Below are 15945 nucleotides of genomic sequence, written 5' to 3' on the forward strand. Positions count from 1 at the left end.
GAGCTAGTCATTTAAATGTGTTAGCATCTCAAAAGCTAAACGTTAGTTGGTTAGTTTTTTTTTTAAATATCCCGTAAATTGACTTTTTGCTAACGTTGATGACGACAGTTCACACTAAACTCAAAAAAGTAGTAGTGTTTGACTAAAAAGCTCATATTAGACGATTAGAGAACAAATCATCTGATTTACGCAGTCAGGTGCAGAAGTCGGGAAGCTTGTTTTGACCAATGGGCGCTGGCTGCTCTGCTTTATGCCCACAACACTGGGGGCCGCCATTGTTGTAGTACCTCCATATCGCCACTAGGCCCCCATCGAAAAGCATTGGAGTTTAGACAACTTAAAAACAACTTTAACGCCTGGTTTCATTTTTTAAACACTAGACTAGGCTAGATATTCCTCCTGAGATAACGCTGGGTTAATCACAATCTATGAAACCAGGCTGGTTTTCGTAAAAAGAATTTTTGAAATCTCGTACTTAATGAGGGCCGGACTGTTAGCATTGGAGCAGCGCGAGCTACACGTCAGACAAGGGCGGAGTCTACAGTGAAGATCCCGCCCTTATGTCCTTTTTAGGAACATGCTTCGTCAGAGCTGGGGAGGGGGGGTCTGTAAATCCGCCATGAATTCCCCCACGACCGTGGTCACTATGGTGAACGGGGAGGAGTGAGCAGAAGACGTCCATTTTTTATGGTCTATGGTTTTGACCCAAGTTCCCCAGTCGTTTTCCCCAACTGGGGAAGTCGTTCGCCTGAGTTCTCGAGGACCACATGAACGCACCAAAACTACTAGGAGCGTTACCTTCTTCTTCTAAAAAAAAAAGTTACCTTCTTCTATGTCACTTCCTGTCAGCAGCTTAAAAATTCAAATAAAAATAACTTTTCTGCCCAACATGTTTCATTAAAATTGCTGCTTCACTGAAATAAAATGATAAATATGCAACTGATGAACTTGCAACTGATGTGAAGTCATATTTTCAAAAGCTTTAAAACCTGTCATAAACACTTTAGCTAATTTGAAATGTAGCCGAAAAGTATCAACAATTTAATTTTAGTATTATATAATTATGTACAGGAAGATACCATTAGACACCCCTACATAGATAGCAGAAATTATACCGTTTTTAGTTTGTTTTCCGTCTAAAATAAAGTACTTGTTCTGAAACCGGAAGTGGGTCAGAGTGACACTTCCGGTTTGGATCCGTGAAAGTCCGCGGTTCGTTTCCGCATGTGTTTCTGCATCACACACGAGTGACAAAGGTCCTCTGATGACAGGTCCCAGGACGGCTGTAAGTGCTGCACACGTACACGCAAAGCTACGACCGGGAAACGGCGTCAGGTTCGACACATTTATCAGCTAGACGCGATATTTGCCGCATTTACGGTAGTGCCGGTGCCAGAGTGTGCACCTTCTTCTACCCGGCGCAGTCACAAAGTTTGTTGTTCTTGTCGGGTGAACGAATAACGCCCCTGTGTCGTTCATGTGCGAAGTTTTTCCTTTTTTTTCTTCGTAAATTGAACATGCCCGTGATGTGCCTGAGTTGGCATTGAACAAATTAACAAACTACAATTATGTTCGGTCACGAAATGTCTAACACTTTGTCAGTTAGTCCTAACGGTTGAGTAACTGACGCGTGAATTGAAAACATTGTAAACGTTATAAACATTCAACATGAGCTCGAGACGCGGGTTTGTGCTGTGTTTTTTCCCGTCTCTCTGATTTATTGACTTGGATTAATTTCGCACCTTCTCAAGATGCCAAAAGTGCATTTATTATATTAATGATGGGCAGGCGATACCTCAAAGTGTCAGTGTGTTATCTATGGTTAGAAAGCTACTTTGTGAAGGCGCCATCTGGTGGTGAAAAAGCGTTAGACCAGTGAGCCTGAAAGGAATTTATTTCAGAAATATGAACCAAACTCTTTACCCCCGCCTGAACCGAGCACATTTTCTCCAGTCCGGCTTTTCCCAAATATAATCTAATGGTGCAACTGGTAGCTGGTATCTTTCCATCCATCCATTTTCTTCCACTTTTCCGTTTCCGGTTTGTGGAAATCACCTTGCACCAGCCTAGTATGGCTCCTCCTGCAGGTGGTGGGTCCACAGAAGGACGGCCTCATGGTTTTAATCGGACCTGTTGGTCTCTCATGAACTGCTCTTTGTCTGACCCGTCACCTAGGACCAGTTTGCCCTGAGCGACCCTACCAGGGGCACGAAGCCCCCGACAACAGAGCTCCAGGATCATTCGGGCGCTCAAACCCCTCCACCATGTTAAAGGAACAGGCCACCGTTTTTACATACTGAGATATGTTCTTACTTTAGCTTTGACGAGTTCTTTAGGACCTGTCTGATCTTCCCCCGTGCCTTCAGTCACGTAAACACAGCGCAGACGGCGTTAGCTTGGTAGCTTCTATCTTGACCTGTTTTGGAGCTATAGAGGAGAGAGGGAGAGGCTAAATGCTAACGCCGTCTGCGCTGTGTTTACGTGACTGAAGGCACGGGTGAAGACCAGACAGGTCCTAAAGAACTCGTCAAAGCTAAGGTAAGAACATATCTCAGTATGTAAAAACGATGGCCTATTCCTTTAAGGTGACGGTTCCAGGAGGGGGGTGGGGTATCTTTCCCACTTGAAAATTCCGATGTATGATGCGCTCCAGGTGAATAAAGTCGTAAGTAGCAAAGCGGCTAATGCTAACGTTTTGTGAAAGTTTCCCCAAACCCGATATAATTGACTAATTGACGTAATAACTTCAAATCATAACAACACCGCCCAAGAAGTGACTTCCTGTTTCGATCCAGCACGCCAAAATAAAAGCACCGTCTTACTCATTAGTTCAACTTTTTTTCTGGCCAGACAAAACACTTATAATTCTTGTAATGTTGAAAGTATCTGCTGAACTGATCAATGAGACGAGCTGTGTGCTTTTATTTTGCCGTGCTGGATCCAAACAGGAAGTCACTTCTTTGGCGGCGTTGCTATGATTTGAAGTTATGCAGAGAGTCAATTAAAAACGTGTGATTTAACGTTATGTTGAGAGCTGTGACCAAAAGTCTGATTGTATCTGTCTGCAGCCTGCTGGACAGAGGCGTGTCGTGAAAGTGACGTTACTACATCGATTTCTGGTATGGATTATCCGAGCCTTAACCTTTCCTTGGCCCTAATCTTAAAATACTTTGATTTCTAATGCCTAATCTTAAGGATCACGGTTTCCAGCCTCATTGTTTGAGGGGACATTTGGAGCATAAACCTCTTGTCGACAGCGGTTATGTTGTGGAGCGTTGAGCATAGATACAGACGGCATCTCTGGAATCGCCCATATATGGTCATTTTTGAAAACAGTTTTGAAAAAATTTAAATTTTCTTTAATTATTCAAAAACTACTGTAACAAATGCTGAATTATGAACATAGTTTTCTACTAAATAATGATACAAAGACATGGGGAGGAGCAAAGTGGTTCAACAGCCCATAAATACATAAATAATGAAGAATGCTAACTTGATGCTACATGTTAGCATCGGGCTAATGCTAACGGTTAGCTAGCGCTTGCTACAACTGATGTTTTTTTACTTCTACTGAACAATCTGTTGCGACAAAATATCCATATGGGCCCAATCCACCAGAAAATGGCTAAAAAGAGTGAAAAATTGTGTTTCTCTAAAGATTCTATTTTCCCCCTTGGCCACGCCCCCTTCTATGACGAGATGCCGTCTGTATCACGACACTACTACTACTACTACTACTACTACTACTACTACTACTACTACTACTACTACTACTACTACTACTACTACTACTACTACTACTACTACTACTACTACTACTACTACTACTACTACTACTACTACTACTACTACTACTACTACTACCTTTTCCAAGTGGGAGGTGAGAAATTTACCAGATACCTCGAACGCACCATAATCTTAGCCTGGGAACCAGACTCACCGCACAGAAACTGTTTTTTTTTTCTTGTTGTTTGAATGTTTTTGAAGCATTTTTGTCCTGCTTTTGTCTCTTTTTATGTTGCTTTTTCATCCTCATTTTCTTCTCATTTTTGTCCCTATTTTGACACTTTTTTTCTCAAAGCTTTTAGATTCGGGTAAGGCCAAACTGTAGATAATGTGCTGGGTTCATGTGGGGATTACCAGGTTAACGGCACAGAGTGATCCGTTCACCTCTAAATCCCCGCCTTAACCCAGAGCATTTCCTCCAGTTCAGTGTTACACAAATCCAGCCTCGTTTGAAAGCTAAGACCTACAAAACGGATCTAAATAGAGCCTTTTCCTCGTGTTGTGCCACATTTTTCCATCGCTTTTTTTTGTCGGGTTTTCCCTCACATTTTTGCCACATTTTCATTGATTTTTGTCACTTTTTTGTTCCTCTTTTTTTGCCTTTTTGTTGCATTTTCATCCTCATTTTTGTTGCAATTTTGACCCTTTTTCAAATGAAACTTTTAGATTTGAGTTCAGCCAAACAGGAGACAATGTGCTCGTGTCAGGTTGAGGTTAAGAGGTTGAAGGAAAACTGCTGAAGATGATGAGAATTGAAGCATATGAAGTCGAATTATCAGCGTTAACCATCTCAAAATGAAGTCACTCACCAAGATTTTCATAAATAATGTTCTGCTTGTGACAGTAGGGCACATATAGCACAGCCTTTATGTGTTACCAGTGAGTGTCCCAGTTAATGTGTTTTGTAGTTATTTGTGTTGTTTGCCTCTTGTGTAGAAGTCAGAATGCGTCGTCCCCGGCTGAGCTGAGCATGAAGGAGTGGTGGCTTCAAGTGGGGCTGCTCTGTATCCCCCTGGTGGCCGTTTACCTGCACATCCCCCCGCCGCAGCTCTCCCCGGCCCTCAACAAGTGGCTCTCGGCCGGGGAGCACTTCCACTTCCGAGGGCACAAGGTCTTCTACAGGGGTAACACGCAACCTTTTATCCTTTTCCCTGCAGTGGTGGGAAGTTCTAACCAGAAGCACAGAAGTAAAAGTTCTTAGAGGTGACATGTTTTGCTAAATCGACTTTTGTGAACTTTTAAGCTGTGGTGGTTTCCTTGTGTAGTTAGGGTAATGTAAACCTGTCTGTTCCCAACCTTTATTGTCCAAGGACTCCCTCACTTGCGGACCCTAACAAAATATTAACAAAGCTAATTTAGCAAACAGAACATAGATTAGTGTTCAGTATAGACCAGGGGTGCCCAAACTTTTTGTCTCCGAGGGCCAAAATGAAAAAGTGCCTCTGAGTCGCGGGCCAAACACGGCAATGTCAAGCACGAAAAACACATATAACTGCAAATTATGAAGTTACTTTATTTTATTTTTTCGGTAGCCTACATTTGCATTTGTTTCTATCCATGTAAATAACATGCTATATTAAAACAAATGGTAACTATGGCAAAAGCCTAGTTTTAGTAAAAAAAAACAAAAAAACATTGTAACAATTTAGTGCAAAAAACAACACCTGTATCTACAGCAACTACAGTAACTTTGCCTCATTTGTTAACTGAAAGAAAATGCCAAATTATATTTTGAAAGTGTCAGTTCAGCATCAATTCTTTTATAAGTCAGTTTTTAACATATACTGATGTTGATCTCAACAACCTTTGCAATAAAAAATTGAAAAACTGTGAAAGTTGATGCTACAACGCTCTGTAATTGATAAATGGAAGACACCGCTACAGTGTTTCCTTAACTTTGTGAAAGGAGTGAAACAGCGCCCCCAATTTGACGCTGGTGGTCAAAAAGTGTACTGCATCCAAATTTCCCATTGAGTATGAATGGAAGAGAGTTACTATTAACCACACGCAGCGCGAAAGCAGGTCACTCTCTGACGGGCCAACAGAATTGTTTCGGCCCGCGCGGCCCCACTTTGGGCACCCCTGGTATAGACACACACTACAGTATAGTATTCAAAATGTAGCTAAAATACTCTCAAAGTCAAACCTTTTACTAAAAACATATTTAAAAACTTTTTTTTTTTACATTCATGGCGACTGCTGTTTTTGGTCAATATTACCTCTTGTAATGTTTAAAGTGTCAGATAATGCTGTTTGTGTGGAATAGATTATCACAAAATGACAGAAAATAAAACTTAGTATGTCTCCTTTAAAAAGAAGTTGTACTTGCTCTGATATCCTGAAGTGAATTTTATTATAAATACTTTCTACTCAGATTTCACAATATTGGGTTAATCCCCAATGTCAAGAAACGTATGAATAAATGCATTTTGGAGAAAATTGGGAGAAATTGTGGAAAAAAAGAGAAAAATGTGAGGGGGAAATAAAAGAAAAAGGAAAGAGAAAAAAGGGATGGGGAAATAGGGCGAACATTCAGAAAAAAACATCATTTATTTGAAGCGACAAAGTCACTTCCTTCAATTGTGCCCCTCCAACAGCATCAAAACTGTAATTTGAAAAAAAAAAAAGTACCAGCAGTACTTAAAGGAACAGGCCACCGTTTTTACATACTGAGATGTGTTCTTACCTGAGCTTTGACGAGTTCTTTAGGACCTGTCTGATCTTCCCCCGTGCCTTCAATCACGTAAACACAGCGCAGACGGCGTTAGCATTTAGCCTCTCCCTCTCTCCACTATAGCTCCAAAACAGGTCAAGATAGAAGCTACCAAGCTCTTCCACGTTTTCCATATTTAAATATGGTTACGTGAAGTGTTCCACTACAAAGTATAATTACACAAAATTAAACAATGTGGATTTTCTAAGCGGATAAAAGGGGGAACTATATTGTAAGGCGTAATAATACCAGGAGTCTTTCGAAATCCGCGCTGTAATCTTCACTTTGCTGTGCGGATGCCAAACTACTCCTGGTATTCCTTCCTTTAAACTTTATAGTTTAACGGAACCCAGCCCTGCTCTTTACTCACTGTTCAGCCTCAGACTCTGAGCGGCTGAGGCGGATTTAGAGGAACAGGCCACCGTTTTTCCATACTGAGATATGTTCCCGTAGACGAGTTGATGCGTACCTGTCAGGTCTTTACACGTGCGCTCAAAAGACCAAAGATGTTGTTAGCATTTAGCCTCTCCTCCTCTCCTCTATGGGGCCTAATGGGTGAAGTTAGAAGCGACCAAGCTCTTCCACGTTTCCCCTATTTAAACACAGTTACGTGAGCAGTTACACAATAGATGTTTAATTTTATATAACTATACTATACTGAGCTTAGGAGCACTTACTGGGCAGATGTCGAATGCTCCTAAGGTGTAATTACGCTTTTCCAACATAGCAGCTAAATGCTAACAACATCTCTGGTCTTTGTGCGTGACTGAGCGCACACGTAAAGACCAGACAGGTACGCATCAACTCGTCTAAGCTCAGAACATATCTCAGTATGTAAAAACGGTGGCCTGTTCCTTTAACCCATCCCATTGAAGTGTGAGTCCAACAGTTTCCTTTTTAATCCAACATGAACTCACAACATGCACATTAGCGATGCGTCGATGGCCACTGGTCAATCGGATGTCGTGCTGGTCCTGAAAAAATAATTAATTAATCTGATAATTTCATCAATTAATCTAATGCTGAGCTGATGCCTGTTTTTACTCCCACTGTTGTGACTTGGTGTTGAATGAATGAATTTTAATTCCGTTCAGATTCCTTTGGTGCTCTGGGCAGTTCAGACGTGGTCATCCTGCTCCATGGCTTCCCCACGTCGAGCTACGACTGGATCAAGGTGCTGAGACTTTTTGAGTTTGAATTTGTGTCAATGAAGTATAAATCTGTGAAAGTATTTGGAAGCACGTCATGTTTTGTTGCTGGAAAAAGTTCTGACTGACTGGTGCGTGTTAGTAAAGATTAGACCTAGATTTATTGCTAATGTCGGTAAATCTATTTTAGACTTTTAAGATCCTCCTCCGCGTCTCCATCCAACATGGACGCACTGCCCCCTTTTGGCTGGTGCTGTTACTGCGGCCGATGACTGAAGCAGATGAATCAAGTGGACGGAGTCTGGCCGATGACCTTTCAATGACCCTGTGCATTGTGTGTGTTGACAGATCTGGGAACCCTTGACCCAGCGTTTCCACAGAGTCGTCGCTTTGGACTTTCTGGGCTTTGGTTTCAGTGACAAACCAGTGAGTAAACTAACCTAAAACAAGAAGATGACAGGACATTTTTTTACCGGGTCGGCCTGTGCTTCTTCCACGCTGTGTCCGAGTCACATTTATCCGCCACTGTAGCCTGCCCTGGTTTCGCAATAGGCTTTTATTTTCGGGTGCTTCTTCGCAAGCATTTCCTGTTAAGTGCTTAAGTGATTTTTAGAAGTTACACAGTTGTTGCCCTGCCCACTGCCTGAGCTGAGTGGAGGACGGGGGAAAGATTGCTCTATTTCTATCAGCTTTAAAGGAACAGGTCACCGTTTTTCCACACTGAGATACCGTATGTCAGGATTAAGCAGGTTTGCGTCGTGGAGGCCGATTTTCATCTTTGCCAAAACATCAGGAGCCGAATCTCACCATTGTAGCAAAAAGTAAAGAACTTTTTTCTGCAAATGCCAATGTTTTACATCTGTGGTTCTTAAAGGAATAGGCCACCGTTTTTACATACTGAGAAATGTTCTTACCTTAGCTTTGACGAGTTCTTTAGGACCTGTCTGGTCTTCACCCGTGCCTTCAGTCACGCAAACACAGCACAGACGGCGTTAGCATTTAGCCTCTCCCTCTCTCCTCTATAGCTCCAAAACAGGTCAAGATAGAAGCTACCAAGCTCTTCCACGTTTTCCCTATTTAAATATGGTTAGGGTTAGTTCGAAGGAGTAGTTCGAAATCCGCGCAGTAATCTTCACTTTACTGCGCGGATTTCGAACTACTCCTGGTATTATTACGCCTTACAATATAGTTCCCCCTTTTATCCGCTTAGAAAATCCACATTGTTTAATTTTGTGTAATTATACTTTGTAGTGGAACACTTCACGTAACCATATGTAAATAGGGAAAACGTGGAAGAGCTTGGTAGCTTCTATCTTGACCTGTTTTGGAGCTATAGAGGAGAGAGGGAGAGGCTAAATGCTAACGCCGTCTGCGCTGTGTTTACGTGACTGAAGGCACGGGGGAAGATCAGACAGGTCCTAAAGAACTCGTCAAAGCTAAGGTAAGAACATATCTCAGTGTGTAAAAGCGGTGGCTTATTCCTTTAAGTGGCTTTTGGACCTAGCATTACACCAGGATGACTACAAACAAAACTGTAATTTGTCATATAGCGTATAAAATATTAATACTATAATAATAAGACTGAAATTATGATCAAAACAACATTTTAACAAACTCTGTTAGTGTCCCCCTGCAGCTTCAGATGGAAAATATTGAATAAAAGTTCCCTTTAGACTCGCGACCCACTGAAAATGGTTCCGTGACCCACTTTTGTGTCTAGAGTCCCCGTTTTACATTTTATATAATATGACTAAGTGGGACGTTCTGCCAGGACGTTTTTTTTTTCATATTTTTGCACTTTTTCTTATCTTGGTTCATACATTGTTGTGTTCATTCTGGTTTCATTGAATGAAAGCTAATATTGTTGTTCTGTGCACTTTGTACTTGTACAGACTGTTTTCTAAATGTGCTCTATAAATACATTTGACCTTGACCTTGACAAAATGCCAGAAAAAAAGATTAAACTGTGTCTAAAAAAAACAGTTTGGAGAAAATATTACTGATAAAAAATGTCAAAAATTAGGGGGGAAAAATGGGACAGAAATGAGGAAAAGTGGGGAAGAATGGGGAAAACGTTCAGAAAAAAAGCTTTTATTTGAAACGGCAAAGTCACCTCACCTCCTAAAATTCTGTTATTTTATTTATTTATGACGTACACCTTTTTAGTTTAAAGGTTCCCAGCCCTACTTTTTATTCCGGCTGACAGGCGGATTTAACCAATCTCATTAAAGTGTCCGTACTGTTTCCTCTCTGTGATGGTTAAAAGCTGAGAAAGGCTTAGATAGGATCGATAAGCAGGTTCAGTTTGCCATTATTTACATGAGAAACATCCAATATGGCGGCGGGCGGTGTTTTTGTCACTCAGTTGAGAGAGAGTGTTGATTTGCATGGAAAGATTGGTGTCCAAGTAAATTAATTTGTTAAAGACAGTCCTCGCAGTAGCTTTAGCAGAAGTTGTGGTACTAGTAGTATTAGTCGCACACTGTTTTGTTTTGTTTTTCCCGCCGCAGAGGCCCCACAAATACTCCATCTTCGAGCAGGCCAGTCTGGTGGAGGCCCTGGTTTCTCATTTGGGTCTGAGTCAACAGAAGGTGAACCTCATCTCCCACGATTACGGAGACACTGTGGCCCTGGAGCTGCTCTACAGGTGAGGGGGGAACCTGACACTTTCTGGTTATGGACTACACGCACTCACTGTGGTATTCTGTTCTGCTAATGTCGTCTGACCAGGAGCGACCAGAACCGAACGGGGCGTCTCAGTTTTAACAGCTTGTGTCTTTCAAACGGAGGTACTGTCCCCGGTCGGGCCCATTTTCAAACTGGAAACGAACAAATAGAGAGATTTCTTGACTTTTTATTGTTTCGTTTAGGATTATTCCCCGAGACGACTCACCCACGACTGCTGCAGATTGTGAGTGACCCATTAGTTTGTGCTTTGTTGTTTTTTTTAAACCTTCACTAATTTTTACTTGTCTTTTATTTGCTGAAGATTCTCAAAGATTATAGTATACTCTCTTCGATTCTGACACGTCTAACAAACCACATGGTCTTCCAGAAAGGGTAAGAGTGTTTTTTTCCCCCCAAGAGCATAACATTATGACCACAGGCCCGTAGAGCAGCAGTAACTTTCGATCTCACCTAGAATTGACATCATCAGTCATTTGAGCGACTTGCCCCCAGATCCCATATGTTTTGCTGTCTGTTTTTGTGGCCTAAAGTGATAAACTTCTACAGGGTGGTATTATTAGGGATATATTGATGAAAATAGTGATTTATTTGTCAGAATAAAGTCCGTGCAGAGAGTATTTACTTTTGTTGGTGCTGGAGTGTGAACAATCAAAAAAAAAAATCTAGTCGATCCGTATTTTTGTCAGAGCGGAGAGGAGGATATAGAAGGTTTCTCAAGAATTAAAATGGCAACATATTTGCTGCAGAGTTTGGGACAGAAGAATGCTGGAGAATGTTGAATCTGATGTTAGTGCACAGTAGTGTTTGTATGATAATAAGATGGAAAATCCATCCATCCATCTATCTGGGGCCGGGTCACGGAGGCAGCAGTCAGACTTCCCAATGATAATAAGATGGAAAAGTCATATAAGAAAATGTGTAACTAGAGCTGGGTGTTAAATCAAATGAATTCAATGAATTCATGCTTTTAAAAACAGACGATTTTGAAAATGGCTAAATCGCAAAATTGACTCCGTCGCTCCATCTCCCTGACGACTCTGCTGCTTCACAACTCTGTTTGTGTTTTAAGAGGACGGGGGAGTTTTCTGCCGCTTTAACAGAGTTTCTCCTCCGATCTGCTCCTGGGCCTTTCTCTCACTCTGCTCTGAGCGGACCATTTAACTCCGCCCCTTTCCCTTGAGTCTCCATGGAGACGGTTGTCAATCACAGCAGAGGCATGAAGACGATAAAACTAACACTTTTAAAACTCCACGGCTTATTAAGAGGTTTTACCATTGAGAGCAAACAAGGAATATCTAAAACAGAAATAATAACTTTTAAATAAAGGGTTAGGTTATTTTAATGGTCCTAATTAATTATGAAATATTAATGAGCAGGACTGTTTTCTTCATATGAAAAGATCAAGAGACTTTTTAAAGTTTATTTAAAATAAAATCTTTATCGTCCAAACTGAGTAAAAAAAATCATGATTTTATTTTTTGGACATTGGAATTACTCATGAAAATATTGTGATATTGCACATGCACGAGTTAATGAGACTAAATCCATGACTGAAAACTCCAGATGTGTTTTTGTTGAAAGAGCCTCATATGTTTGAAATTCACTGTTATTTTACTAAAACTAAGAAGAAGAATCATGTGGCTGAATCACTTTAACCGAGCACATTTTCTCCAGTTTTAAAGCGTCTCTACTGGATCTTACAGCCTACAGGCCAGTGTCGCCTCATTTGAAAGCGAAGGTGCATTGTGTTCCCTTATGTGTGTTTGAAATGCGAGGTATAAATAAACTAAGACCTACAGAATTCGTGTAAGCTCCTTGTAACTGTCATCACATTGTAGTAACGTTTTTGTTGTGTACTTTTCAACGTTTTGCCGCACGTAATGTAACTGACGAAAACTAACACAATGTGCCATAATCAGAGCTAAAGTCTTGATTGTCATGTGTTGCAGGATTGGAGAAGTATTCGGCCCCTACACGCAGCCCACAGAAGCGGAGTTCTGGGACATGTGGGGAGGCTTGCGCTACAACGACGGCAACTTAGTGTTAGACAGGCAAGTGAGCGACACATTCAGCGTTTCAGTGTATTTGTAACAATCATTCTGTTCACGTCTCTTCCAGTATCCTCCAGTACATCAACCAGAGACTGAAGCACAGAGAGCGATGGGTGGGCGCGCTGACCTCCACCTCGGTCCCGCGTGAGTTGAATCATTCCGTATGTTATTATTAGACTCATAAAAAGGCAGATTGTGAACGAGTGCCCAAAGGTGCGTTACCCAACCGCAGATGCTAAGCTGCTTAGCCTTTGAGTGAGGTCCATCTGTGAGCTCCAGTGGGGGCAGGGAGGTTTCAGAAGGAGGCCTGGAGTCGATAACTTTGAGGCATTCACTGTTTTTAGAAAGGTATATGAAGACATGCTTATTGTCAATAATCTTTTAACCTCTTAACCCCCACCTTAAAGGGACTATACAGAGTTCAATGTCCTAATGTGTAGAATGAGCCTGTTCACCACAACTGCCTCTAAAATCCTGCACTGTCACTAAAAAAGGTGTTAATTCGGGTCAGAAGTGTCGTCATGCACGAGCTTAATATGGAAGCTGCAGTTACATGTATGACCTGAGGGGGCAGTAGTGAGTATAAAATGGCTAACTTGCATCTAGCCCCTTTAGAGGCCCTATAACTGATTATTTGATTGAAAACAATGAAAGGGGAAGCCACTAAATTAAAATGTTAGTTGTGGACCAAACTCATTCATAACTTTCCACAACATCTTTGTAGCAAATTCTTTACAGGGACAAGTTTATCAGCTCATTTCACAACATGCAGGGTCACTTTTCAGGGTCACGTTCACCCAAACGCAAAAAAAAATAGCTTAAAGTTCATAAAATTAATACAAATGTTTTATAATTGAATGCACGCTGTTTTCCCTACAAGCATTTGAGTTTGCAATATACTTAACAAGGATAAAATAATTCTTATTCCATTTCTAGAAGTAAAATTGGGTATAGCTCCTTTAACAAGTTTGGATTATCCAAATCTAAAAGCTTGAAAATTCTGTCAATCAAAATCAAAGAGACGAGGAGGAGGATGAAAAACGCAACAATAAGATGTGAAAAATGCAATGAAGAAAAAATACATAAAGTGATGCAAACACAACAAAAAAGTGACAAAGACCCAACAACACGAGGAAAAAGATCCATTCAGATATGTTTTGTTGGTCTTAGCTTTCAAAAGAGGTGTGACACTGGTCTGCAAGAAGCCAAATCAGACTTTTTTATTATTAGTATTGACGGACAGCTCTGTCTAAAACACATTCACCTGCAGTTTTGGCTGGAATTGAAATACAAAGTTCCCCTTTGTATCAAACTCGATGGACGGCTTACACATTAAAATGACATTTGCTGCTCCCTGTATTTGCCACTTATCAAGAAGATGCTGCACAATTGTATCTGATCTCACACTTGCCCACTTCTCATTCCTTGTTCTATGTTGGATTTTATTCTTTTCGTCCAGTGCACATGATCTACGGACCCCTGGACCCGGTCAACCCTCACCCGGAGTTCATACGACTTTACCAGTAAGTCTCTCTTCTCTCTTTACGATCACGATAGCGGCTGTTTTCCAATTGCCGGGATCCTCCTCATTTACGAAGGATGCTCCTGTGGATCCTCTGCTGCCTCAGGGAGCTGAAATTACCCATAATGCACTGCAACATTGTTTTTTCTTTTTCCACTTTCTCCCAAAATGTTATAAGTTTGAACTCACTATGAAAGGTTTTGTTCCACATTTGCGTAAAAAGATAATTGTAATAATAAGTAAGTACAGATGTAAAAATAAGGTTTACATAGCCTACAGTTGATGAAAGGTCTAATTAAGAGGTCTGTTTATTGAGAAATTAGGCCTTTGCTTGTTAATGTAAGTCTGAAATTGTATGAGCAATAAACTGGACCTGCTAAATATGTTTGAACATTTTGCCCTGAATAAAATAACATTTCTATTTGTAAGAAATGTTAAAACAGTAAGAAATCCAACCAAAACCCGTTTATAAACAGCTTCCTGGCCTCTTGTATTCATAAAACAGTAGTTAATAGTTAACAGTTAAGTAGCGTGTTTGTAATAGATCCTTTCCGCCGTCCCTGTGGGGGTGATACAAGTGTTTATGGGATGATTGGAGGGTCTTTCATCTCCCCCTGGTGTCTCTGGCCAGGAAACCATGCTTGCAGCTTGACTGCCACCGGGTCGGAGTCACCAATACACACTAATGGAATCACGAAGAAGCTAAAAGGCTAACGAGCAAAGCAAACTAGTGTCACTTTAAACAGTATTTACAGCCAAGTTTGAGTGAAAAAAATTATTTCCATTGTGTAATTGGATGCACAATATCCCTCTGTCCCTTCGCCTTTCCTGTCAGCGTAGTATTTACTCTCATGGACAATTAATAAGTAAAAAAAATCGCAACTTGCCACAACACCTGCAGTTGCGCTTATGGCCTCTAGGGGCAAGAGTTACTTAGTACTGCTTTAATATTTGATCACATGATTGGCCTCGCGCCGGAGGGCGATCCATTTGAGCTCAAATGCGGCAGTCAGAGGACACTCGGCTCTGTTTTGGAGGAGCCCAATACTGAGGAAGGATCCTGGCAATGGAGAAACAGCCGGTGTGTTTTGCAAACGCCGATAGTTTGATTAGGATCTCGTTCATTTTTTTCCGATGCCAATACTTTAACGATACTAGGTTTTTTAGATACTTAAAATGTTAATTTATTCTTTATTTATAATTTCTTTTTGTAACATTTGTTTCCTTTAACTACAAAAGGGCAGAAAACACTTTCCAAGATTTTATTTACTTCTAGTTTTATTTCTTTTTCCCAGGTGTTTTCACGTTCCCCCAATTATCCCATTATTTTACACTTGTTCCCAATTTTTCCTCTTTAAGAATTTTTGTTTTCTTAATTGTGTTTCACTTTTCTTTTAATGACCAGCATCAAAACTTGAATATAAAGATATTGAACTTCTTTTCAGTACCTGTCTTTGAAACTTTTATTTGTTTGATACCTGTAGTACTTAAACTTTCAATTCCAGACTGGCATCGTTTACCAGCCTTAGGTTTGATTCAATCTGAACACTTACAATTGTGTTTTTTAACAGGAAGCTGGTGCCAAGATCCACCTTCACCATCCTGGACGAGCACATCAGTCACTACCCTCAGCTCGAGGACCCGCAAGGATTTCTCAACGCATATTTTAACTTCATTCACTCTTTCTAAAGTCCTGACGGTTTCCAGGATTGCACTTCAGTGTTTCTCACAGGCCCCAGATTGTGGCTTAGATTAACAGATTTTGATTTGAACCAAGTGATTGTAATAGTTTGAAAACATTTGTGAAAAGAAGTAAATGTTCACCAAGACACGAGCAGACTTTACTGAGGCTTTATTATCCTGCATGTTTCATAACTCCAGATGTGAACATAATGAAGCCCCTGAGGGAGATGCAGCTGTGTCTTTGATTTGGAACTTTCCGTCTAAATAAAATAGTTTTATAGAAAAGAAAAGAAAAGAAGCAGTTTTTATTTTAACTTTGATATCATTTATTGTAGTTTATAGATATTCTTTCCG

The 15945-nt window shown here is 40.7% G+C and overlaps 1 protein-coding gene across 1 annotated transcript; it reads left to right on the forward strand.

Moving 5' to 3' along the window:
- Positions 1-1184: 1184 nt before the first annotated feature.
- Positions 1185-15729, forward strand: mest (mesoderm specific transcript). Its single transcript, XM_079552562.1, has 12 exons — positions 1185-1285; positions 4723-4910; positions 7594-7673; positions 7996-8073; positions 10158-10294; positions 10378-10436; positions 10518-10558; positions 10637-10707; positions 12285-12386; positions 12454-12530; positions 13846-13909; positions 15480-15729. Exons 2-12 carry the CDS (start codon positions 4757-4759, stop codon positions 15595-15597), a joined length of 981 nt encoding a protein of 326 aa, XP_079408688.1. The 5' UTR covers positions 1185-1285; positions 4723-4756; the 3' UTR covers positions 15598-15729.
- The last annotated feature ends 216 nt before the right edge of the window (positions 15730-15945 follow it).

The sequence above is a fragment of the Gobius niger genome, assembly GCF_951799975.1.
Source record: "Gobius niger genome assembly, chromosome: 2".
Lineage (NCBI taxonomy): Eukaryota > Metazoa > Chordata > Actinopteri > Gobiiformes > Gobiidae > Gobius > Gobius niger.